This window comes from Nomia melanderi, chromosome 10 (assembly GCF_051020985.1).
Source record: "Nomia melanderi isolate GNS246 chromosome 10, iyNomMela1, whole genome shotgun sequence".
Taxonomy (NCBI): Eukaryota; Metazoa; Arthropoda; class Insecta; order Hymenoptera; family Halictidae; genus Nomia; species Nomia melanderi.
In genome coordinates, this window is record NC_135008.1 from 3,069,261 (window position 1) to 3,095,066 (window position 25,806).

Here is a 25,806-nt window from a genome sequence, read left to right on the forward strand (position 1 = left end):
ATAGATTAATAATATTTTTCATACATAGAGTTTAAAAATATTCAAACCTATTGTTTCATATTATACATGGCTGTAAGTGAAATGTTTTTACATAAAAATAGTTGTATCATTGCAGAAGGCATAACAAAATTACTATACAAAGGAAAGAATAGAAAATTATAGATAGTGAAACAGCCTTACACGAAGTTCGAAGAAAGTGAAGGTAACAGAACATTTTTACATCATACATATGAAACTTCATTGTTTCGGTTATTGTCAGTTTATATTTGAAAGCTGGATCAAGTTGAAGATTTAAAATTTATTATACATATCACTCATTTAGACAAATATAAATGAAAATTAGTTGAACTCTTCCTAATAATCATTCTATTACATTTATAAAAGTTTCTATTTTTTTTCAGGGTTATAATTATCATTGTATAGTCCAGTTCCTTTAGAGTCTCCTAGCCAAGGATATTTGTTGGGACACTCTCTGCAGGTTTCTAGATACCTGTGAATACATATTTATTATTACTTCAAGTTGTTATATTTTTTATCTTTCAATGTATTTTACTGACCTAGTCGTAGTGAAATTGGATTCTGTAGGTTTGAAATCTAAAGCACACTTATTTGCATTATTACATGGTGGTCCAGGAAGATTTTCTTTCTTTTTACATGACCATCCCTCAAAATTGTTGAGAGATTTGAGTGGTTTTGGATCGGTCATCCATGTAAGAGCTTGTGTAGCTGTTACAAAATATACATCAGGTCTGTAAATATATAATATAAATTAATATTTGTATATTCCATTTTTGTGACAGTGGTGAATATTTGTAGTACAAAGCTAAAAATCATTTTTCCCTTACAATGTCACTGCCCAGTCGAGGAATTTCGATAAGCCTCGTTCTAATTCTTTTATTTGGAACCAATTCGTATGGAAAGGCATCATATACGGTGCTCTGTTTTGCTCATAATATCGATTGAAATCTTCTTGTAGCCATTCAAAAACTTCTTCAGGATCATGATTGTGAAGTACACACTGATCTAAGTAAGGACAATGTCCTCCTTCATAACTTTCAACGTAATGAGCATTTAATGGCAGTTCCCATACACCTTTAATAAGAAGAAATTGTCACAACTAGAAAAGACTTGATCGTGTATCTATTATATGTAGTAAAAGTTATTAAATACCTGGAAATGATTTAGTAGGACATGTGCCTGCTTTACATTCATGAGGTATCTTGTAATCAAGAGTATATGGCCAAATTGGTACTTTCAGAGGAGATATTCCAATACTGCTGTCGTATATATATCCAAAATCTTCCAATACTTTGTACTGAGTATTTCTTCCTGGTTTTAAATATGGGGCTCTCATACCTACAACTTCACTCCTAGAGATGTTGCTGAAGTACTTTAATATCTCTCGCATTCCTATCATTTCTCCAACCCATTCTTCGTACCCTTTATCTTCCAATCCTTTCTGTAATCTAAGTAATTGATTTTTACATTGTATTGCCTTTCATTGTGGCATGCATATTTTATTAGAGTTACTACTTACGATATAGTTTCAGTAGCTATTTCATGTCCGTCGTGTGCTAAACTTTGAACCATATTATAATTACAATATTCGTGGGAGATGAAGAAAGTGCCTTTCAATGGACAGTTGTTCGGATTAAGTCGATCGGTAGCAAATATCTTTTGATAATGATCGAAATTATTATGGTTTATTGCTCCATCGAATGTCATTATTATCATTTGTGGAGTCTGGAATGAAATGGTTTTTCATGGAAAAAACATTAAAAGTAGGTTACCAAGAAAGAAGAAAGAATAAAATGTATGTACCTCATCTGGTTGAATACCACCAGGAATTATTGTGCCGTCCCTTGAACACCAACAGTATGGTAATTGACAGTTCGAAGTATCACATTTCTCTGCTAAGTCAGTTGGTGGTTCGGTCACTGGTGGTGGTGCTAGAATTTAGAGGAGTTACATTAATTATCAATTCAGAAGTGTTAGAAGATACGATTTACAATGATTGTTCAAGTAAGTAATTACTTGTGGCGATAGGCCCACAACGGGCTTCATTTTTGAATGTGCAAAATTTACTGATGTCGTCAAAGTGCAACCCTGATGGACATCTGTTTAAGTATGGATATCCATCAACACACTGTTGAATTATATAAGAAATGTTGATTAAAAATAATTCCCATGATACTTGTGATAAGTCTCATTGCAATGATTTACCTGGTAGAATCTTCTACACGTTGCTGGGTCTGCAAAGTTACCGTTGCCTTGTCCCTCAGGGCATTTAAATTCTTCGTCCTTCTTCTCTTCATCCTTCTTACTGTTTTTTTGGCCATAAGCTACAGGTCCAATGGCATCAGGTACATTATCAAAGAATAGAAAAATATTAATGTTAATCCTATTGGTTTATTTTTTGTGAAAATATTATTGTCAAGCATTTCTTATTCTTATCCTAATAATTATGATAAAAAGAAATAATATACCAAACGTCGTTAAAATCTGTTTGATTATAGCTTTGGAGGACTAGGATATTCGAAGTCAAAAGGTCAAGGTTGAATGGATCAAATGCAAGAAGCTACCTTTGTTGCATTCTTCTGGATTATTTTTGTACCAAGTTGTGTCGCGTTAAATATCTTGACGCTCAGGGAAACACATATTACTAAATTTATTTCAATTCCGTTCTCTTACCAGCATATTTAAATTACTCTTTTTTTTCACAATCTAAAACATCAAATTTATTGGAGGAATTAACATATCAGACTGTAAGGATCACTTCATTTGAAACATTGAAAGTGTTCAAACATTCTCATCGTATAACGGAGCAGAACAATGTTGAAACACCGAACACGTTTGCAGACAGAAATCTGCAAATACAAATAAAATACCTGAGAGAAATTCCAAGGGTATCAGAGAAGAGAAGTCCGACGAGAAAGCGAGGATCGTAGCAATAAGAATTCCAACGTCTGGAGACGTATTATTTAGATAACTATGAAAGAGCATTGAGACTAAACATTCCTTCTTATTGCTTCCAGGTGCTATCAATAATTTTTTGTATCCTATAAACGTCTGAATATTTTTAGAAGTACTTGTATAGTTGACGTTTATATGAAATAACATCCGACAGTACCTTACGTACCATATATTTTCTCATACAAATATTTATTACTTGTCCTTTTATTTTATGGACAATAATTATAAAAGCTAGATCCTTGACTTGTTAAAGTAATATTGTAATTCAATAATAATGTTATTGTGTGATATGTACTGTTAGAGTTAATTAAGTGAGAATCTTATTTGTAACTGTTCAAGGTTTAAAAGCAAATTGAGGAACTAAAAATGTGAATGCATTAAGTGAAAAGGGAGGATGAAAATGTTGGCCATAGGTTGATTGTAAATACACGTTGCTTGCGCTGGAGGCAAGATCAAGGATCAGCATTGACTCACACCAATATAACGCTGGAGGATGCGAACGGTTATTTCGTAAATCGTTTAACGTTCAACGCCAATGATGGTCTCGCGCGGATAGAAAGTATCTCTCGCTTGCCATTAACGCGTGAACGTTATTCTCAGTGGCTGATAAACAGACGCTGGATCTTCGTGTATTTATTACAAACGCAACGCGATTAATTCTAGAAAAATAAGCATTCTCAATGACTCGGGCACAAACTTAACATTCTTCGTTACTTATTTTATTTTTCTTAGAAGATATTAAGCTTTTAGATGGAAGAAAGAAGCTAGATAATTTAATTTTTCTTTCTTTTATCAATTATACCTTAAAACTGTTTAAATCAGTTAATAGATATAATTAATGTAAAGATAATATCTTCTTTAGGCATAGAAGCTATGTTTTCCTGTAACAGAATGCAAACTTTCTTTAATCCTGAATTAATCCTTTGCGGAGGACTTGTTGGAGTATTCAAATGTTCAGCAGAGCTAGCTGAACTATACATCCAACTTCTAAATGTTAGAAAAAAGAGCTATGTGGGTTACGAGGAAAGAGAATCGACTGTGTTTGATGAAAGCGTTTATTTATTAGGATTCTCTGAGCTCTAAGCTCTAAGAATCCTAAGCTTTAAGAACTCTAAGCTCTAAGAACTTTAAGCTCTAAGAAGCCTAAGCTCTAAAAACTCTAAGCTCTAAGAAGCCTAAGCTCTAAAAACTCTAAGCTCTAAGAAGCCTAAGCTCTAAAAACTCTAAGCTCTAAGAAGCCTAAGCTCGAAGAACTCTGAGCTCTAAGAACCCTAAGCTCTAAGAAGCCTAAGCTCTAAGAACCCTAAGCTCTAAGAAGCCTAAGCTTTAAAAACCCTAAGCTCTAAGAATTCTGAGCTCTAAGAACCCTAAGCTCTAAGAAGCCTAAGCTCTAAGAACCCTAAGCCCTAAGAAGCCTAAGCTCTAAGAACTCTAAGCTCTAAGAACCCTAAGCCCTAAGAAGCCTAAGCTCTAAGAACTCTAAGAACTCTAAGAACTCTAAGAACTCTAAGCTCTAAGAACAGATAAAGACTTGTTTGTAAACATGCCACGACATGTCTCGTTGCACGTCCACCTCAATTACAAAGTAGACTCTAGTAATTCAAATAATCCAATTATTCGTTTTCAACTTTGGATTCCAGATACGAAAGTTTGATGTCCCTAAAATGAAGATTTTCTCAAAGTTAATCGAAGGATAACGCTTATAGAATATTAAATTGTTTCCTTGTAACGAATGACTGGAATGATATTGACTATTTAAACCGTTAGGTATTTTTTCAATCATGCGTCGCTTACTCGTTGGACTTGATACGCCATCATTAAGCGACACGACGTTCTTGAAACGACTGTGTTCAGTAATCATGAGAGGAATCTGTAATTGCTGGGACACTTTTTATTCCAGGCATATAGTAAAAGGGCGTAACCTGATGCAATCGTCTCCCCGTCGTCTGAAGGTGTGGCTTCTTTTAGGAAGGTATCCTGCGTTCATTATCATCGGAAGAAATCTTCCACGCCTTGTCTCATCGAAATAGTACCGTCTTCAATTTAAATTCCATTTGAAATAGTTCCATTTTACCAAAATTCTTCAATATAACCGTTTCTGTTATTTTTGTCAAAGAAATTCTTCATCAGACTATGGATTTTGTTATATAATATATATAATAATATATATAAACAAAATATTATAAAAATATATACATATATATAATAATAATAATAATAATAATAATATATAAACAAAATATTATAAGTATATTATTATTATTATTATTATTATTATTATTATTATTATTATTATTATATATATGTATATATAACTGTGGAAACCATGTTTTGATGAAACTATTTCTTAACAAATTGCCAAACAGAAGATTCTCAAATTTATAGAATCAATATTCGAATCAATTGATAAACAGAAGATTGCTAAAAAAACATTCATCGTCGATAATATTATAATGCAACGAAGCCTCGAAGAAGATCCGATTCGAGAATGTTGAAATCTCGCCGAGATGAGCCATTAGGAGAAAGTAGTGTCTCTGGAAGATATTTCCCGTGATCCTCCAGCCGTTCAAGATGAAACAGACGTTTCACGGGAGTTTTACAACCGGCAGTAATCCGATCACCGTTTCGGTAACAATAATGGGATCACGTAATACCAATTATATTTACCAGTACCTCGATTCTCTATTCCAACTATTTTCCAGCGAACATTCATGGATATTTACCTAAGCTATAGAAATGAAAATTTGAAGAACAAAGACAAATTAAACTAGAAATTTCAGTTAGAAAAATCATCATTCAAGATTTCAAATGAACAAAGAGAAGTATGGAATTCTATGGTAAAAAAGAAATGGAAAATTATTTGCGTCTCGGAGGAAGTAAACTAGAAATTCCAATTACCCATTCGTTCAATAATGATTCCCGAATGCCTCATGGAAAAATCATCAAGATTTCAAACGAACAAAGTATTGAATTCGATTATAAAAAAATCGGAAAATTATTTGCGTCTCGGAGGAAGTAAACTAGACATTCCAATCACCCATTCGTTTCAATAATGATTCCCGAATGTCTCTCATGGAAAACGAACAAAGAGAAGTATCGAATTCGATTGTAAAAAAATCAGAAAATTATTTGCGTCTCGAACGAAGGAAAAAATGCGCGTAGCCGTTTGATAAAGACAGTCTCGCGTGCATGGATGCCAAAAAGATCGGTTCAGCGTCGGAGTGGAAAGTGAAGGTACCGCGCTGGCAATGACGTTGTGGTAAATCGTTCAGGTGCAACGTTTCCATCGGCCGTGTACCATGCACGCACACATCCACTGGGAATTCAGATCCCGGTGTGCCGTGGTTCACGGTACGCCATATACGTAGACGACGAAAACTTATGTAAACACCAGTGAAACCGCCGCGGAACCTAATTTGCCAAGCGCTTCAGTGTCGGCCCGTTGCTTCCTCCGGCTTCTCCCTTTTATCTGTGTCAGCTTTATTTACGACACGTCCACGGGGCATCGATGGAACTTTCAACGGTGTCCCGAGAAAAGTCTCGCTCGTTCCACAAAACGTTTGCGCGTCGGGCAATGGGGAAAATTTTTGCAAGGCGCAGGAGTGAACTTGAGAATCGAGGAGGAAATGTTGATAGATTTATGAATGTTTATTATGTACTGTTTGAGATGTAACATTGAAGGTTTTTGTTGAATTTATAGAATTCAACTGGACAGATATTAGAGATTATTTAATAGAGATTATTTAATAGAAACTTCAATTGATTTCATATGTCTGATAACATAATATGAACATTCATAGATCTATTTAACTTATGCTTGTAAAATTGAATATTTGTTTAGTTGAGGTATTCTGCAAATTTAGTATTAACATTATTATTTGGATTAGGAACCCCAAGTGGAGGTAGAGAAATATTGTATGAAAAATGGTCACTTGGATTTTTCAATCTTATGGTTCCTATGGAAAAATTAAGGGAAGTTTGATTGCTAGATTATAGTTTTGGTGAACAAATGTATTCTCTGTAATACTATTTCTACTGAAATTCAATTGACACTTGAAACTTCAAATGATTTCAGTTTAATTATTTCTCCTCAATTGAATGTTGGAGATTTCCTATTAATTTTATAATTGAAGTCAGAAAATCAATTCAGAATGTACGACTGAACTCTGGAAATAATTATAAAAATTCGAAAGCAGTCCTTTGACAGTTTAGTAGAAATAATGTTAACCGGTCAGAGTGAAGTCGTGAAAAAGGCTTTTCAAGGATGGCTTCTCGCGGGACTATCGCAAGATAAGGACTTGAATGAATAGGTCGCTAAAGAATTGCTAATCAGGATACGTAGGAGAATGTCTGTAGAAGGTCGTTCCTTCGTTACTCCCACGTTCCCAGCGGCTCTGTTTTGTGACACTGATTACATTGATTACTCCTTTGTCATTGCTCTTTCCAAAGGAGAGATAGAAATTTCGATTCTGCAAAGCCGACTCGGAAAAACAGGCACGGAACAAATCCATTTTCTCCCGGAGAACTTTTTACTGGGATCATTCAACCAATCCCTTGCATCATTGCCCCATAACTTGTAATTTCACAGGTTGATAAAACATTTACGTAATCCCCTCCGCTTCACAATATCATGACGTTCCATTTTGGAAAAAGAGAAATCCTACGCCCGACAAGTGCCAGCGAGTAAACCAACGATTCCATCGACCTCGAATTTCCTTAACGAGCCCAAAAGAAGAAACCCAAAGCTTCTCCAAAGGTAATATTCACATTCGAATTCCATATGAACTATCCTAATAATCCAAAATTTCGTAATTCCTGTAGACTCTCATTTCTAATTAATTCCCCGCAGAATTCAACTTAACGAGTCCAAAAGAAGAAACCCAAAGCTTCTCGAAAGGTACCATTTTTATTCGAATTCCACACGAACTATCCCAAATACTAAAAATTTCGTAATTCCTCATAAACTCTCATTTCTCCTTAATTCTCCGTAGAATTCACCTTAACAAGCCCAAAGGAAGCAACCCAAAAACTCCAATCCACGATGGAAAGCTCCTCCAAAGGTAACATTCAAATTCGAATTCCACACGAACTATCCCAAATACCAAAAATTTCGTAATTCATCATAGACTCTCATTTCTCCTTAATTCTCCGTAGAATTTACCTTAAAAAACCCAAAGGAAGAAACCCAAAGCTTCTCGAAAGGTACCATTCTTATTCGAATTCCACACGAACCATCCCGAATACCAAAAATTTCGTAATTCCTCATAAACTCTCATTTCTCCTTAATTCTCCGTAGAATTCAACTTAACAAGCCCAAAGGAAGAAACCCAAAGCTTCTCGAAAGGTACCATTCTTACTCGAATTCCACACGAACCATCCCAAATACCAAAAATTTCGTAATTCCCCGTAGACGCTAATTCCTCGTCAACTCTCCGTAGAATCCCGGTGCGATCCGGGAGAAAGACGACAACGGCCGCGCCATGGAAAGCGAGGAAGCCCGAACGGCAGAAGCGATTCGCAGGGAACCCAAAGCCAGACGAAATTATGACTCTTCCGCGGGGAGACGACCACGATTGATTTCACCTGGGCGATCTCTCTCTCTCTCTGCGCGATGAAAGACCGCGATAGGAAGCAAAAGGAGAGTGTTGCATTGACGAACGGGTTCGTTCTCCTCGTTCGATCTCTCTTCGCTCGGCCGGCGATCGGTAACGCCGCCGCCAGCTCCTGAGGATTTTCCTGAAGGACTTCCCTACCTGAGGCTATCAGGACGACGCACAGCAGCAACTCTCTTCTCCGTGTGATCATTTCGTTTCGGTTGTCACAGCCAGTGTGTATGTGTGTGTGTGTGTGTGTGTCTGTCCCGTTCCCGACCGCACGGTGTACAAGTACTCTCGAATTTCGCGCAACCGTCTGGCCACCCGGAATGATCGTTAAGCTCGAGCTGCGTTACTGCGGTTTGCCATCGGCGGTGCACTTGGCGGGTCTGGTCTCGCGGCACTGGCGGCCGGGGTTCGCCAGCAACACCTTCTGCTCATGGCTACAGACTCGGAAACCGGACGGTAGAGGAACCGTTCCTTAGCTCATTGGCTGACCACTTTCTACCACCGTCCCGGTCCGCCGAGAAATCCTGGCTTTTATCTGCGTTAGAACACGCACACCGGCCCGCGCTGAAAGTTGTACGTTTCTCATTTCATTCCCGGATGGGTCCGCATTCGATTTTTAGCTGACGATAAAAAGCTTCGTTTCTTCTGCTCCTTTTGTTCCCGCCGACTTTTTCTTCCGTTTCGTCGGCCGAACGGGCTCGGAACCGACGCCCGAAACGGGTCTAGCTTGTTGCCAGACCGTGCGTGTTTCTGCGGATTTTTGCTGCGACCGTTGCGTGCAGGATTTTTGAGTCGGGGCTTGTAACGGGAGACGGTTTCAGGATAATGGTTTCGATGGGATGTATGGATTTGAGATTGTATTGGATGTTGTATGAGCGTTGTGTGGGAGAGGATGTTGGTGTGGTATGGTTTGGTAGAATGGAAAAGAATTTGTTTATATAGGAGAGGATATTAATGTAATATAGTTTGATAGAATGGTAAATAACTTGTTGATGTAGGAGAAGATATTAATGTAATATAATTTGATAGAATGGTAAATAACTTGTTTATATAGGAGAGGATATTATTCTGTAAGTTGAATGTAAAAAGATAAGGGGGCAAGAAGAAAGAATGTCAAGAAGTTGAAAGACACGTTGCCAGGAAAATGGCAGGTTTCAGTTAGTTATGTATTAATTAGAGCTTTGAAAGGTTTCCAAATGAACCGAGCAATTCGTTGAATTGTAATGAACGTTTTGTTATATTGAAATTTACACATTAAGAAAAATAATTCTCTTGAATCAGAAGAATAAGTAAATAGTTTGATTGTTGAGATTAGGGGAATTATTGAATGATGTTCATAATTCAGTTTTAATCATTTGCGGTCCCCTCTTCCGTTTCTCCTTCTTCGGCGCTCTCTTTGTCTTCGTCGTCCCTTTGTTTCCTTCTTGAGAGTCAACTGTTCGCCGATGAGGAATAAAATATCCCGGTTTGCGTTCCGTTATATTGAGTTCTTGACTCACCGAATTAATTAAAGTTGCCGTTTCTTCGTCTAATAAATGTCGGCATCGGTTTGTAAAATTCAGGGACCAGCTTATCGTCTCGATCCACTTTGGATGCGCCTTCAATATACGATACGTTATTTCCGGGAAATGCTGGACAATATCCCCAAAGAGAGCTGTGTTCTCTAATACAGTGGACAATGCTGTAAACAAATTGTACATTTGATTAATTAAAGTACTAAATAATCAGTACTTTTAACTTAATCTAATACTCAGTATTTAAGTCAGTATTTTTAACTCAATCTAATGCTCAGTATTTACCTCAGTACTTTCAACTTAATATAATACTCAGTATTAATTAAAATATTCAATAATCATCGTTTCAAGTATTTAAATATATTAAATAATCATATTCATTTTATATTACCGCTTTGCACAGTAACATCCCGTGGCAGAGATCTATCATCAGGATTAAAAGCAGCGTTCTCCAACGATGATCTACTCGAATTGATCACGTTGATCATCTTCTCTCCGAACACTGTTATCATTGTATATAGAAGTTCGTACTTTTCTATTTTTTCCCAACGCCTCATGGCGTATGCATGCTCCTTGCGTTGATGGCTAAATGATTTTTTAACTAATAAAAGAAGTTAAGGTACATATCTGTATACATAAATTTGTCATTCAAACGACGAGTTGATTCGTCATTTGTGTTGGACTTAATTTTCCATTATTTATCTGTCCAATATGGTATTTAACACGTTGAATGTCATTGGGGTCACCGTGGACCCCAACCAAATTGAATTACTATAGTCCACTCAATTAAACGATTATTTGAAAATATTTGTATATAATAAATAATATTACCTAATGCAGTATTCAACGTGTCAATTAGATTGTAAATAATGGAAATTTACTGCATCTATTTTTAATTAAAATTTCAAGGGATACATAGATCTTCGTAGACTTTACTTTCAGGCGCATCACCGTTTCCCGCCATTTCGTTCATTGGCTGGACTTCCGCTGTCAAGTCGGGTAATTGCGAGTGCGCAGTGCATGTCAACACTGACACGACTACTATGTAAACCAATACGCGTGGCATCTTGGGTTGGAAAACGCTTGAAAGATAGATTCAAATAAAAAGGTACACATCGATCGAACGTAACCTTAAATCGAGGTAAGAAGGACTTTTCGAATGTAAATGGGCCTTACATCCTCCCAGAATAATTTGCGAATTTTCGACCGGCATTTAAGCCGCAAGTTTTTCGACTATTTAATCGTGACACACTGTCGCCACCTATTAACCTTTAACGTCGAATGTGTCAACTTCAGCGCAGACTTAGGTCTGTAACTTCGGTGACGTTTTGCTCGGGAATAATTAAAAAGGCTCGCTAGTTAGTCTCTAATGATGCGATGATTAAGAATGTTCGAGGCGTGATGTGTGTGTATGTTTTTAGATCATTCACTGACACCGCTCCTACGTAAGAGAAATCACGTCGGTTTGTTATGTACACGTAGTAGTAGTGGCCATTCAAAATGTGGCAGGAGTGCGTTAATTAAAGGGAGATTAATTCACGCCATGTGTATGTGGCAGTAATGTAGTTTGATATGACAATAATATATAATTATTTAAAGAGTAAGTAATATACTTCATCGCTTGGTAATTCGAGTCCTTTGGCAATGACGAACATGGCAGCGACGGGTGATACTAATCTTGATGTGAGTATATTTGAGTTTTTCTATTTTATTTTGGTTTTCACGATTATACTGCGTTGAAAGTGTCAATTCAACATTGCACCACTTTAATTTCTATACATTGTTATTTTGAAATCAGGTTTTAAAGGATTTCTATTTTAAATATTAATCTTTGTGAAAGCAATGATTGTAATGTGAATTTTTTATTTGAAGTTCAAAGTAACAATGGAGTACGCTGACCCTCAAAATGTGGAGGGTGAGATGACAGTAGGGACTAAAAAAAGTTCAAACCTGGGAGAACCTGAATTTAACACTTTAGATGAACCAATTAAAGATACAATCGTAAGTGAAGAGTTTTGTAATTATTGTAGAATTAAAAGTATTGTGGAGAAATATTGAATTAATTAGACTGTTCGTGTTCTATATAGCTCAGAGATGTTCGAGCTGTGGGTAAAAAGTTTTTTCATGTTTTGTACCCCAAAGAGAAGAAAAGCTTACTGAAAGAATGTAAGTGTACATGTTGTCAGATGGTACATATATTTAATTTTGTATGAAATGATTCATTTAATGGTACAAACTTATGGGACAACCTAATAATATTTATTAATCAATCCTGGTATGAAGCATTAGATTATAGTAGGGAAAAACTTTTCATATTTCAGGGGATCTTTGGGGACCTTTAGTATTATGCACATTTATGGCAATGTAAGTGCAATTTTTCAAATTCTCTTTTAATTATTATTTTAGAGTCTTACAATATTCCTATAATTGCTTTAGGATATTACAAGGTTCTTCTGACACAGCAGATGACTCTAATGATGGAGGACCAGAATTTGCTGAGGTTTTTGTAATTGTATGGATCGGATCTATGGTTGTTACATTAAATTCCAAGTTATTAGGGGGCAATATGTAAGCAACAATAATTACTAAAGATATAGTTTATTTCGAAGTAGCTTTAATGTCACTAGACAATAGAATTAAGAATTGAACAATTTTGACATTAATGTATCATTTGATACGTTACAGATCTTTCTTCCAAAGTATATGTGTGTTAGGATACTGCTTGCTGCCAACTGCTATAGCTCTAATTTTATGTAGAGTTATACTGATGGTAGAACAAACAACTTTCCTGTTTAGTTTAAGATTTATTATTTCCATGATTGGATTCATATGGGCAACATATGGTTAGTATAAGATTGCATGAATTTTTTGCAATCTTTATATTTTTTATCTTTTATTATACATTTTCAAATACGTTTATAAATAAATATATTTTAGCATCAATGGCATTTCTTGGCGACAGTCAACCAGTAGGAAGAAAAGCTTTAGCTGTATATCCAATATTTTTATTCTATTTTGTAATTTCATGGTTGGTGATATCTCATACTACATAAAATAAAATTCGATTCGTTTATAATAGTAAGACTGTACATTATCCAGTATTTGTGCACAAAGAAACAAAAAGATTGAAAATCAACAATAGCCTACTATATACTTTACTACTACAATATACTTTGTAATTCATAGAATTTAAGAATATATTACACTAAGTTCTCTGTAGATAAAATGGTAATGCATATATTATTTATTACTATGCATTTTAGGGAATCATCTGTTCCATTAATTTAAATTATCCAAACATAAAATTCATGAGGATATAAAACAATAATTGATTAAATATTAATCAATGATAGTAATTAAATTAGAAAAGTTTATTGGTTGAGTATTACAATTATTCCATTTATATGATCTTTTGTGATGGTTCTTTACAGTTTAAAAATTGCGTTTTAGTCTTATCAACCGAGTTTTCTACGAGTCAACATTCCTATTAAAATGCTTCATTTATTCACTAATTTGTGAAACAGATACATTTTATAAAGACATAAAAAATTTGTTTACTAGAGAGAATTCGTTTACTAAGAGAATTGAATAAGTCGCAATTTCTACTTTTACATATATGCATTATGTAAATAACATTAGCTGTAAAATTTCAATCAAACTTGAAATAAAATATATCATTTTTGTAATGTAGAAGAATTACTGTTTATTTACCTTTAAGGGACTTCACATGTGTGAAAAATATCTCTCTAACTTTTTCAGAAGAATTTTACTATCACAGTGGCCAGGATATGCTTTTAAAGATTTTTTTACTGCAGTGTAACTTGTTTGCAGATCTCCAACCTTTGAACAATAATATTTATATTTCAATATAAGATAAGTAGAATATCTTAAAATAATAACATGTTACCTCATAAGCTAAGTAAGCACTATTAAAATGAGGTTCATAAATGAAATCAGCAATATTTGCAGCAGCATGAAAGTATGTTCTGGCTGCTGTCAAATTTCCGCTTTTTATTTGTATGACTCCCAAATTGTTATATGCTAAGGCATGTCTATTATCGCTTATAATAGCAAGTTTTAGGCATTCTTCTGCCATGGTTGTGTCTCCTACCGTCTAAAATTATTTTTAAATAAAACTATCAATTCGTTAAATAACATTAAGTACCGGAAACAAAGAGTGTACATACCAAAGCAATGTGAGAAATATTATACCACACATCTGCTACATTTTCGTCAGTAGAAAGATTAAGTGCTCTTTCAAAGCATGAAATAACGTGGTCATATTGCTGAGAATAAAAGCAACATAATCCAAGATTATTGAACAATTCAACATTGTATACACCCATTTGTAGCAATCGTCTATGTACATAATGAGATAAACTTGTATTTAAAATGACCTGCACCTGTTATCTTTACATTCACTTTTACCTGTAGAAACGTAAAGCCAATTCCGGCTGATCATTATAGAAATGATGCATCCCGATACTAGCTATTGCTTCTGTATGCGAGGCATCCTCTTGAACAACAATCTTATAATATTTTAATGACATGCTCGCATTGTTCAAGCCGTCAAATATACGTCCCATTTCAGTAAGAATATTTACATCGTTAGGAAAATATTCAAGACCTTTTTTACATGTTTCTAAAGCAGTCAGTGGCTGATCTAATCTAATATAAACCCTGATTAGTCTCAAGACGGATTCGATCGTTTTATTATCTTTTAGCGCTGACTTAAATTGTTGCTCCGCGTCTCTTATTAATCCTAAACTGTAATAGCATTTTCCAAGTTGCACTTTCCACCACCAATCTTTGTATTGACAGACCTGTGTCGCTTGAACTGCCAAATCTAGTGCCTAAGTATAAAATATTTTATTGTTTTTAGGCACTTTGAATAATGTATACATACTTACATATCTCACATCATGTTCATGGTAATATATATATTCGAACAGTGGTTTTGCAATATTTGGTTGGCTAGCATACTTTGCAATATTTAAACGAGATAATTGTATAAATGGTCCCCCCGGTTCTGTTAGCATGGATGCTGTGCCTAGTCTATGTAAAATGAATTTATAAACATTTTAGTTTCTACTTAAAAATACAGTAATTTTAAATGACAGTTATACCTAACACTGCGACTAGAACTTGCTGTAATTGGTCTAGCAGTCATGGCAGTTCTTGGTGTTCTTAATGTTTGTTCAAATGATTGAGATATTGCAGATTGTGTGGCTGGTCGTACAACTCCTGTGAGTGGTCTTCCTACAAAACATATCCTTCTTTATAGTTTTTGTAATTCTTCATTAGAATTTGGAGATGTGTTAAAGTGTCTGAACCAAACCTGACTGAGTTTTGGGTCGTAGATATTGTCCTACATGAGCAGTACCAGGATTTTTTAATGACGTTCCAGGTCTAGGCATAGAAGATATGGTATAATTATCTAGTAAGCTTTCAGCAATTCCTTCTTCTTCTCCTTCTATGTCATCTACGTATACTTGTAATGTTAAGGCACGCATTTTTAACACCCAGACTGCCTGTAATAGAACATATTGTATAATAGTAAATATAAGAAATAATTACTTAAATGTTCTTATACCTGATCTAATGGATTTTTTCTTAATAAATCTGAACATATTGCTGCACATTCTTCATACTTTCCTCTACTGAACAAACTTTGAGCTTTGAATAACTCCATAAATTCACTTAACAAAAATCTGTAAAAAACTTAGGAGAGTTGACTAAATTGTAATAAAGAAACTCAATGTTTCAGAATATCATACTATTGCACCTGTCTACATCTAAGTACATTGTACACAAACGATTTTTCCTCCTTTGATGGTATTGATTATTTAGCTTATAACCCTGACTGTATGAAACATAAGTCAATCAATGTTTTTCTTGTATTTTCAGTTAAAGTATACAAAAATTATACTAGATAATAGATCATAGAAACAATAAGAACAGAAATAAATACAACAATAATAATATTAATTTTATTATTAAACTATCAAGTTTTATACATTAATCATTTTTTTAATACCAAATGTTTATGGTAATGAGTCTCTTTAAAGAAGTAACAAAGGACTATCATTTTTCTTGTAATGAATCTTCTTATATATAACCAAATTTTAGGAAGATTATAACACATTACTCATACATTTCTACAATATACTTCATCATTTTTCATGTTATAGTTATACATATTACATAAATTGATATTTAAGATAATGGAAGACTTTGATGTAAATGATGTTAGGTTTGTATCCTTTCATGTAACATTAATAAAGTATTCTACAATTAAAAGAATGTACATTAAATTTTTGTTTAGCATTAACCGAGCATTCAATGATTTCTTTAAGAAGAAAACTATAGAAGAACAATGCACAGAACAATCACTGATGCGTCTACATGAAGCTTTTTTGGTACATTGATAGATGTTAATTAATGCCACTACATTTTATAAATTAATAATTTTTTACAATTAATACATTTTTTATAGATATCAGAAAATGAAGAAATGAACATTTCACAACTATACAATGCTTTTCAACATATACTGCAAATTCCAATAACTGATAAAGAGTTTGAAATTTTATTTAAAAAGGTACAAGTTCCAGAAAAATATTCTATACTCTGTATAATTATCATTGTATTTTATACTAATTGCAGATGAACAGAAAAAGAGATGGAAACATTACATGGGATGAATTTATTTCATACTTATTAGTAGAATTCCAAAAAATAGATACTGCCCTACATTGGCAGATATTACAACTTCCAATAACAGGCACTCCTCAACTTATAAAATCATATCATCGTACACCTATATATAAAATCGTATTTTGTCCTGAAATCCTTTCTGTACAAACACAAATATTTTAGTAAACATATAGTGTTATAAAATTCATTTAAATGGCAATCTTATCCATACATATCAGTATTATTGTTTTCATTGTTTTCCCAGGATAGATCTGGAGGATTTGAAAAAGGATGTTACTTAACAGTTACTAAAGAAGGAATTATAAATTACTGGTCTTTGGACTTGAAATACGAACGCAGTGTACAATCTACGAGTCGTTAGTCTTTTCATTCATTACTACTCCATTTCTTTGTATTTCTCTTATAAATATTCAACACCTGCATTTTTCACAGCTTACCTAAAAGTTCAACAAACATTAATAACTGACATGATAGTAATGCCTGATGTGCAAATAGTATGTACAAGTTCTACTGAGTGTGATTTAAGATTTTACGACACTGTGGCTAAAAAATTTGATCTTCGAATGGTGGTTTGTTAGATTCTTAGTAGTATTGATGAGTTTTATGAGTGATACCTTTTTTCATAGCAAAAACAATGCATAGATATCAAGTATGGAAGGAGCAGTCACTTGTATGAGTTATTACTTCAGTAAAAATATCAAGGAAGACTCCTGTGTTGTACTTGGAGACATGAGTGGATCTATTAAACTAATTTCTTTTTGTCCTGTGGATAGAGGCCCATTTAAACAAGAGCCACAACGTGATGTATTGTTCGTTCGTTACGAATCTGTTCTGAAAGCAAGTTATTTGTACTTCAAGTATTTATTACCAATATATTCCCATTATTATAAAATTATAAACACTATATTATAGGGTGAAATACCTGGTATGAAAATTGTAGAGTTTAAAAGAGCGCATTCAAACTGGGTGAAACAAGTAGCTTACTATGGAAGTCTCAAATCTTTTATGTCTTGCAGTAGATGTTCAATTTGTTCCTTATTATTTAGCGACTTCACAGGAAAAAGAATGCAATATAAATTTAAAGTTAACATGGGAATAACTTGTTTTACTGTCTGTGAAGGTATTTTTTATAATAAAAGTTTGAAACCTTTGTTTCACCATGATATCTTAATATTCCTGCAAATACGAATATTTAGAGAGTCAAACATTAGTGACTGGTGGACCTGATTGCATTGTTCGGGTCTGGAATCCTTTTGTGACAAAGCGAGCAAGTTGCATTTTCCAAGGCCATCATTCACCTATATGTGGCTTAGTAATTCAAAATAGTGGTAAGCGTGTATACTCTCTGTCGAATGATAAATGCATCAAAGTGTGGGATGTATTGGCTCAATCGTGTATTCAGGTCTGAAAAATAATTTTGATAAAGCATAAGTACTATTCACAGTTTCAATACTCTAAGATGTAACTAGGATTTTGTTCTAATTTATATAGACGTATAACGGTCTTCCAAGTGAATTAGGTGAACATACATTAATGACTATAATTTATAATTCACTGAATCATAAAATGATTGTTGCTAGTGTAATGATTGCTGTAGTCATTTGCGATCCTGTTATCAATAAGGAAACATCAGATGGCTATACTCATACAAAACCAGTTAGCTGTGTTCTATACAATCATCTTTACAAAGTGGTACTTTTATATTTACCTCATAGTCTTATAGTCTTGCATATCCTTACAAAATTATGAAATATCATAAATGATATTATTAAACTCCTTATAAATTCAGGTAGTTTCCATTGGATTAGATTCTTGTATAATAATGTGGGACCCATGGCTTGGGACTCGTTTGTATTTAATAACACATGCTCACAGCCAGTTTTTGTATGGTCAGTATCATGATGTTGAGATTACAGCCGCTTGTTTCGATGAATCTGACCAGTTACTCGTAACTGGTGCTCGTGATGGCACATTGAAGATTTGGAATTTTAACACGGGTACCTGTTTAAGAAATATGGCGCTTGAAAAGAAAACGTACATGTTTATTTTATAACAAGACAATGTTGGATGTATTAAACTACTATTATTTTTACCTCTTTTATTTAGTGAAATAACAAGTTTAGCTTGGGTGGAAAACCGAGTTCTATCTGGTGGTTGGAATCGTCAAGTCATAGAGTTTGCAACTTCTGATACAAATATATTTATAAAAAGTTGGGGTGTAAGTCATACGGATAATATTCTTTGTTCAGCTATATGGTATCCTCAGGTGCTGGCAACAGCATCGCATAATGGAGAAATAATACTCTGGAGATTGGAAACAGGTCAACCATACAGAAAATATAAAGTACAGGACCCAATGTCCAGGTGAAAAACTAATCAGTAAGTTTTCTCTGACAGTATTATATTTTAAATTATGTCAACACCTTTAACATGAAACAGATTTAACGTAAGATACAGAAAAGATGAAGACAGTGCTAAATCTGACAATTATCAGGAAGTTATAAAAAGACAAAATTATCCTGACAAGTAATGATATTATTTTGATAATGTAAATATGTATGAAACATATAAATACATGTAAAATTTATTGTTATTTATAGACAACATAGTAGAGTTTGTAAACATCAACAATCAGCGTTAAACATTATACGAACCGTTGCTGTACGAGCCATGATATTTTTAAATACTCGACCATCCAAGCCCAATATTGGGACGTTATTTGTTTCTCTCGATTCTGGTTTAATACAAGTCTGGAGTCACCACCCAGGGGGTGGATTTTTGGAAGCTTTCTCAGTGATTCATAGCGTTGGCGATTGTGCACTATCGTTAGCAACAGATTCTAAAGATCATTTTCTTGTAACAGGTAAAAGAACGAACATGTCTTCACAACAAAATTTATTCATTATAAATTTATATCTCAGTACTTCATAATCTATAAACACTGTAATGTACAATGGTAATTGCTCCAAGATACATAGCATACAACTTATCATAAACATTATAATTTGTCAATTTCAAACTTACTTATATTGTAGTATAGTATGTGAAAATACAATACACTTTTAAAATGTATTATTTTGCATTAGAATCGAGAAAATAATCTTAGTTCAAATGATTCAGGGCACAATAGGGGGTACATTAAAGTTTGGTATCTTGCAAACTATTTGATACCAGATTCTCCGAAGGTGTGTATGCCCCTTTTAAGACTGGAGTTTCCATTTTTATGGAAGGATAAAATTAACGGAAGAGCAAAAAGAGCAATTAAGGATCAACCTTTGCCAATTTTGCTCACTTCCGTACGTGGTCACATAAAATCTGTTACGTCTGTGCAAGTAATTTCTAATGCACATATTATTGTTAGGTAATTTCAATTACTTAATACTAATTTCTAATTACCAATTTAGCAAGCAATTATAAATTTGCATTTCATGTGTATCTGGGTCCGTTTCATAGGTACATGCATATGCTTTTATAAAAATATATTATTCCTTATTCCATATATTCAGACTGGTTTATTAACTTATTTGGTAATATTAAAATGGATTAAAAAATACTTTCGATCGTACAATTGTAGATCAAAATTTTTGTATAAACTTGTACATTTTGGAAGATGTTCATTGTTTCAAGTGGCAGTACGGATTGCACGGTACGCTTATGGACACTAGGGGGACGTTACATATCAACCTTTGGGACGTTCAAATCATGGTCACCAATTTTGCCTACGATCCCAGCATACAAATATTTCAATAACTACAGATTTCCACCTGATGTTGCAAGATCTGCAAGTTCTACTACTATGAAAGTAATTGTATATCTTTAATACTGCGTTGGAAGAAAATCTTAAGTATTTCTTTGTATTAACGTATAAAAACAAACAGCTTTTAGAAGGAGGGATTAGGCAAGCAATAACTAAGCCCAAAGAAGAAGTTTCCGATTTTGTAAAGTCTGTGATAGGGGAACGTAAAGATACTATGATAGATGGGAGAAGACTTACAATTTCAACCATGGATAAATCAGTCATGATGATCTTTTTAGATTATCCAATTCTGGACACTTCTATGTCATATGTAAATGTACCAAACAACTAGGAAGTCTAATTTTTAAAAATTTAACAACCGTTCTTTTATTAGAAATTTGTCAATATCTTTTAAAGCATATTCTTATGAAAATTCTGGTTTTTAGATACCTATATATACACACTTAAAATTAAAACCATTGGAGACTATTCAAACACCAACGTTACCGTCAATTTTACAGAGACAAAAAGAATTGACGTAAGTCATTTATATTCGTTTAAATGTCAAATTATAATTAATAATTATATCAATATATCAATCGTTTTTGAAAAGTTAATTTACGTATGTGCAAAATAATAATAATAATTCTTCCCCGCAGGAAAGGCGGTCGCAATACATAAGCGATATATTAAAGGCTGAAAAATTTCTTAAGTTATCGAATATGTTACAAGAAACAACGTTAGGCATAGAATAATGGAGACAATTAAAATTTTCAAAAATCTATTTCTTGTTAAAAACTGTCGCATTGGTATAATTACTTATTAATTATTATGAACTATTTATATGAAAGTTGTTTTTCTCATTGAGTCTTGTGCAATACAAACGATACATAAATAAAAATATCAGTAAAGCAGCTAAGCCTGATTAAATCGGTAAAAAAACGAGTACATTTAAAAATTTTCAAAACAGCAGTCTTACAGTTGTCTGTGTCATGTAAAATTGAATATATTTTTTTCTAGATCGGTACGATATAATATTATTACTATATTACATATGCTATAATATGGTATTATTAGGCACTTTCATTTTTAAGGCGTAACATGACAAATTAACAATAATACATTTAATAAATTATACCTTCTCTTATTCGGCTTCCATCATGGAATAACGTGGCGGTGTTTTCCAGATTGCACTGGATGTACGTTTCAATCTACTTCTGTCTATACCTTGGAATAATTCAGTCAAGTCAGGTGTACACTTTTTAGAGTCGAAGAATCTGAGGATTGCTTTCGCCGGAATATATCGTTGTATTGCCAGATGCGTTTTACGTACATGTGCTGTAAATGAATTGAAACGTTTACATTTAAAATACCTGTACTTATTTCAAATAATTTGTAAACGCACGAAGCGAACGAACTTACGTTGTGCCCAATATGGGATTGCGTGCTTTGGTCTACTCTCATCATCTGATTCATCTTCATCGGGTTCACTGTCCAAAATATAATTTGTCGGACCCTGATGTTTATTTCCATATTTTGCCTAAAAATTCATTAATATTCAAATAATACACCGGATGAAATATATTCTAAAAATATACAAATTCCTACCTGCGCATTAAGCATTTGATGTTTAATTCGCATTGCTTCGGCGTTAGCCTGCTGTTGAGCTCTCGCTTCCAATTCTTTTCGTTTCTCGGCCTCCTGTTCCCGGCGTCTCTGCTCAGCCAATTGTCTTTCTGCTTCTTCTTGTTCCTGTAAACGCTGCAAACGTTGTTGTTCTTCTAGTTTTCGTCTCTCCTCCTTTTCCTACAATTTATCAACAATACATTGAAATTATAGATCTCGTAGAAGTTGCTTCAAGCAAGGATTGAATGTAAAAGATTTCTAACATTTTTAAATGTAACGCGTACCTGAGCTCGTTGCAACTGAGCGAGACGTTTCCTTTCTAATTCCTCGCGTTGCTTTTCCAGCATCTGTTGCTGTATACGTGCTTTTTCTTCTCTTTCTTTCTCAGTCTTCTGACGTCTCTCCGCTTCCAATTTCTCATTGGCCTCCCTTTTTAACTTATTTTTCAATTCCTTTTCTTGCCTTTTTCTTTACACAAAGAATTTATGTTTTATGATAATATTAATTCATAATCTAATATTTCACTATTCATCATTGTTTTACCTTCTTTTTTCTTCTGTTTGAAGTCTCAACGCCTCGTCTCGTTTCTTCCTTGCATCCTCGTCATTCAATTTTCGTTTTTTCTCTTCCGTTTTATCTAACGAATTGCGTTTGCTGACCGGTTTCCCAGACTGAATGAATGACTCGACTGATGTGATGATATTTGAGCGCGTTCCAGTTAATGCCTTATTCTGTTCAAATAGAAATTAATCGTTAAATCATAATTCGAAGTTAATGTTTAAGCTTCATATGTAAAAATGCTTGGTTCTTACATTATGTATAATAGGATTGTTCGCTGGAGTTTGTGGAATACGACTGACAGACATTGGCAACTGAATCTTTGTCTTTGTTAACGGAGTCGTTTTCTGCTGCTGCAGATGGCTTCCTTTGTCCGCAACAAGTAATCTGCTTATTTTTTGAGCAGACGGGGCTTTATTCTGAAAAAACAAAATAATGTGATATTTTCTTTAGCAAACATTTAGCATTATCCAATGAAACTGTAATTACCTCTTTGGAGTCCTCTGTGTGCTTAGCATGTTTTGCTAATGAGATTTTTTTAGCTTTTGCGAGTGACTTTCTTGCTAGTTTTTGAGCAACTGTTTTTTCCGCAACTTTTGGAACATCCGAACCATCTGCTTGTGCAGCAGCTATGGCTCGTGTTTTTGTCCTGGTCACCCTGGTCGGTGCATCAACATCAACAGGAGGCTTTGGACTGTGCATGCCTACCTGCTCGAATGCTTCAACCCTTCTTTTAACAGATTCTTTGGCATAAGGACTGAATAAAGCATTCGACTTGTATGTATTCCTTATTTCTTGAAGACTCATGCCTGTGGTTATATCCTTCAAAGCTGGCTTTGCAGGCGTACTAAGAATCTCATCTTCGCTCGAGCTCATAGATCTCATTGTCCGTTTCTGTCGTTTTTTAATGTCCTGCTTCTTGATGTTTGGTCTATGCTTTTTCACTTCTGGAGATGATTCGTCCTCTGTTATTAATTCATCAAATTCCTTATTTGCCATGGCTTCCTTTAAATGTTTCATCCTGTCTTGTAGGGCTATTGAAGAAGGTGACTGTTGTTTCGGTATTTTAGGCGATTTAAATTCAGGCTGATCTTGATTTTTCCCCTCCTGACTCTCTTTATGCGTACTGTTCATTTTGTTTTTACTAATTGTTACGGTTTCGTTCAATTTTATTGCTGACAAAGGTTCCAAGACCACTGTTGCATTCATCATTTTATATATAACGTGAGTCGAATTCAAATTCATTGTAGAATTCATGATAGGTGTAGGTTTTTCAATTGCATCCTCATACATTGAAGCTTCTTCCATGCCATCTGATTTAGGTGCAATGACCGTATCATTGATAATGTCATGTGTTTTATCATTAGATGGAAGTGATATCTTTTTATTAGAATGCCATGTTGATGAAGACTTTCTTGATGTTTCTAGTTTTTCTTGTTTCACCATATTTTCTTCTGTTATAGTCTGATCATTTTCTCTGGTCTCTTCTTCTGAGTTTTGTGTAGATCTTTGTCTTAGTATACTTTCTTCTACTTTACTATGCTTTGTAGGACCTTGAGTAGACTCTTCATCCGAACTACTTCTTGCAGATTGTTTCCTTTTAGCTCGACTCTCATTTTTTTTCTGGAAATTTAATTATTGTTTTAAACCATTATAAATACAATAAGCAATAGAAATTCATTTATCGTCTTATACAGAATTGCATTACTGCAAATAGTTCATATATAATACAAACCTTGTCTAAGCTTGACGGCCTTCTCAATTTCTTTGAAAGTGACATGGATTGTTGTTTCTTAATACTGTTAGCTGCTTTCTTTGAAGCTGCTCTTCTTGATCTACCAGTTGTCGTTTCTGATACACTTTCTTCAGCATTGTCTGTAACCTCTACTTTAGAATTTTCTATTATTGACTCTGATACTGGGTTATCAACAACAATAACTTCATCCTCTGGAATAGTTTCTATGCGTTTTACTCCTTTCTTTCTTAATACTTTTGGAGTCTTTGTAATTAAAGGACCAGATGCTGATTGTGGTATTTGATCTAATAAATCATGTAAGTAATCCATGGTGGCCTCCACATTATCATTAATAATTTTTTTTACTTCTGTACAACGATTATATATATCTAAGATATCTTTGGCGATCACTGCCTTGATTTTATCTTTGGACCTGGTACCCATGTTCAGAATCTAAAAAATATTTATAGTTTTAATCAAACAATTATAAGTGCATGAATTACCAAAGTGTAACATTTTATATATAATAACAAACATTTATACTCTTTAAAACTTTGGGATTGTTTATATAATAGAGAATAAATTAATATTATTATTAAATTAAATCTGTGATTTTTATATATTAAACTTAAATATTAGAAATGTCTTTCAACTTCTAAGTAGCATTTAGAAGAATTCACAGTATACTTTTAGCTCAGTAAGTGCAATTGACAGATCTAGTTTGCGTAAACAAATGTTTTTACGATAGAATGTAGTGTTGCTTTTTAATAAGTTTTACAAATATAAAAATCAATTGTCAATGGACCACATCTGCGAAAATGCAGCCCAGTATAAATACTGAAATATGTTGAAGCGAAAAAAAGGTGTGACGAACAATAAATTAAATTAAATTCAGGACTATTCCCAAAGATATTCACCTGTTTTTTCAATGGTAAAATAATAAAATAGTAAAATAAAAGTTTCAATAGTAAAGTTACAATTAAAAGTAATAATTCAACACAACTCAATTTCACAACAAAGTTACACCAAGTACACAAAATTAGCACGTTTCACAAACACGATGTACAAAAGCAAAGAGAACATTAACGACAATCTACATTTCTTGCGACTGGCGGGACAGTCAGGGACGGTGCAGGTCTGATCAAGCATATAACGACTTTTCAGTTTAATTTAAATGTACTACATAAGCGCCATCTACTCCTTTAAACCGCCATTTCTTTTATAAATCTTTTAAACATTTTTCTAAATGTCTCATCACTTTCTAACTCCAATTAATTAAAAAATTACTGATACTTCACACAAAAGATTGTTGTTTAAAATGTTGCTCGCAGAATCATACTGTTT

The 25,806-nt window shown here is 33.8% G+C and overlaps 6 protein-coding genes and 2 long non-coding RNA genes across 9 annotated transcripts; 3 read left to right on the top strand and 5 right to left on the bottom strand.

Moving 5' to 3' along the window:
• Positions 1 to 84: 84 nt before the first annotated feature.
• On the bottom strand, positions 85 to 8,959 carry Cda4 (chitin deacetylase Cda4). Its single transcript, XM_031992270.2, has 9 exons — positions 8,727 to 8,959; positions 2,224 to 2,342; positions 2,035 to 2,146; positions 1,822 to 1,949; positions 1,538 to 1,743; positions 1,171 to 1,466; positions 846 to 1,092; positions 558 to 749; positions 85 to 490 (listed from the first exon to the last, which is right to left on the bottom strand). The coding sequence occupies exons 1-9, from the start codon at positions 8,776 to 8,778 to the stop codon at positions 388 to 390; spliced, it is 1,455 nt and encodes a 484-aa protein (XP_031848130.1). The 5' UTR covers positions 8,779 to 8,959; the 3' UTR covers positions 85 to 387.
• Positions 4,276 to 10,712, top strand: LOC116433899 (uncharacterized). Its single transcript, XR_012999538.1, has 3 exons — positions 4,276 to 8,033; positions 8,270 to 8,317; positions 8,412 to 10,712. It is a non-coding gene; the product is annotated as an uncharacterized LOC116433899 (long non-coding RNA).
• On the bottom strand, positions 9,796 to 11,156 carry LOC116433861 (coiled-coil domain-containing protein 134). The gene is made up of 3 exons (XM_031992424.2): positions 11,006 to 11,156; positions 10,482 to 10,691; positions 9,796 to 10,257 (listed from the first exon to the last, which is right to left on the bottom strand). The coding sequence occupies exons 1-3, from the start codon at positions 11,154 to 11,156 to the stop codon at positions 9,911 to 9,913; spliced, it is 708 nt and encodes a 235-aa protein (XP_031848284.1). The 3' UTR covers positions 9,796 to 9,910.
• Positions 11,032 to 15,406, bottom strand: BBS8 (tetratricopeptide repeat protein 8). The gene is made up of 7 exons (XM_031992344.2): positions 15,217 to 15,406; positions 15,001 to 15,145; positions 14,519 to 14,943; positions 14,278 to 14,449; positions 13,998 to 14,204; positions 13,802 to 13,930; positions 11,032 to 11,172 (listed from the first exon to the last, which is right to left on the bottom strand). Exons 1-6 carry the CDS (start codon positions 15,258 to 15,260, stop codon positions 13,814 to 13,816), a joined length of 1,110 nt encoding a protein of 369 aa, XP_031848204.1. The 5' UTR covers positions 15,261 to 15,406; the 3' UTR covers positions 11,032 to 11,172; positions 13,802 to 13,813.
• On the top strand, positions 11,625 to 13,808 carry LOC116433870 (protein YIPF6). Its single transcript, XM_031992440.2, has 7 exons — positions 11,625 to 11,773; positions 11,963 to 12,091; positions 12,178 to 12,256; positions 12,412 to 12,454; positions 12,527 to 12,658; positions 12,776 to 12,933; positions 13,028 to 13,808. The coding sequence occupies exons 1-7, from the start codon at positions 11,735 to 11,737 to the stop codon at positions 13,141 to 13,143; spliced, it is 696 nt and encodes a 231-aa protein (XP_031848300.1). The 5' UTR covers positions 11,625 to 11,734; the 3' UTR covers positions 13,144 to 13,808.
• WDY (WD repeat-containing protein WDY) lies at positions 15,131 to 21,346 on the top strand. Its single transcript, XM_076371414.1, has 21 exons — positions 15,131 to 15,336; positions 15,395 to 15,646; positions 16,282 to 16,343; positions 16,416 to 16,509; positions 16,587 to 16,691; positions 16,757 to 16,948; positions 17,052 to 17,163; positions 17,240 to 17,376; positions 17,450 to 17,644; positions 17,720 to 17,927; positions 18,004 to 18,209; positions 18,299 to 18,499; positions 18,597 to 18,841; positions 18,914 to 19,171; positions 19,247 to 19,333; positions 19,408 to 19,670; positions 19,928 to 20,168; positions 20,435 to 20,609; positions 20,686 to 20,874; positions 20,990 to 21,081; positions 21,203 to 21,346. The coding sequence occupies exons 2-21, from the start codon at positions 15,566 to 15,568 to the stop codon at positions 21,222 to 21,224; spliced, it is 3,165 nt and encodes a 1,054-aa protein (XP_076227529.1). The 5' UTR covers positions 15,131 to 15,336; positions 15,395 to 15,565; the 3' UTR covers positions 21,225 to 21,346.
• Positions 16,939 to 19,030, bottom strand: LOC143174982 (uncharacterized). Of its 2 annotated transcripts, none has more exons than XR_012999539.1 (4): positions 18,901 to 19,030; positions 17,730 to 18,827; positions 17,422 to 17,638; positions 16,939 to 17,244 (listed from the first exon to the last, which is right to left on the bottom strand). It is a non-coding gene; the product is annotated as an uncharacterized LOC143174982 (long non-coding RNA). The 2 variants fall into 2 exon arrangements; XR_012999540.1 differs by lacking the exon at positions 18,901 to 19,030 and having other exon boundaries at positions 17,730 to 18,211; positions 18,337 to 18,608.
• Positions 19,688 to 25,628, bottom strand: Incenp (Inner centromere protein). The gene is made up of 9 exons (XM_031992123.2): positions 25,380 to 25,628; positions 24,463 to 24,915; positions 23,217 to 24,350; positions 22,982 to 23,146; positions 22,713 to 22,900; positions 22,454 to 22,637; positions 22,152 to 22,349; positions 21,966 to 22,083; positions 19,688 to 21,881 (listed from the first exon to the last, which is right to left on the bottom strand). Exons 2-9 carry the CDS (start codon positions 24,904 to 24,906, stop codon positions 21,688 to 21,690), a joined length of 2,625 nt encoding a protein of 874 aa, XP_031847983.1. The 5' UTR covers positions 24,907 to 24,915; positions 25,380 to 25,628; the 3' UTR covers positions 19,688 to 21,687.
• Between the last annotated feature and the right edge of the window lie 178 nt (positions 25,629 to 25,806).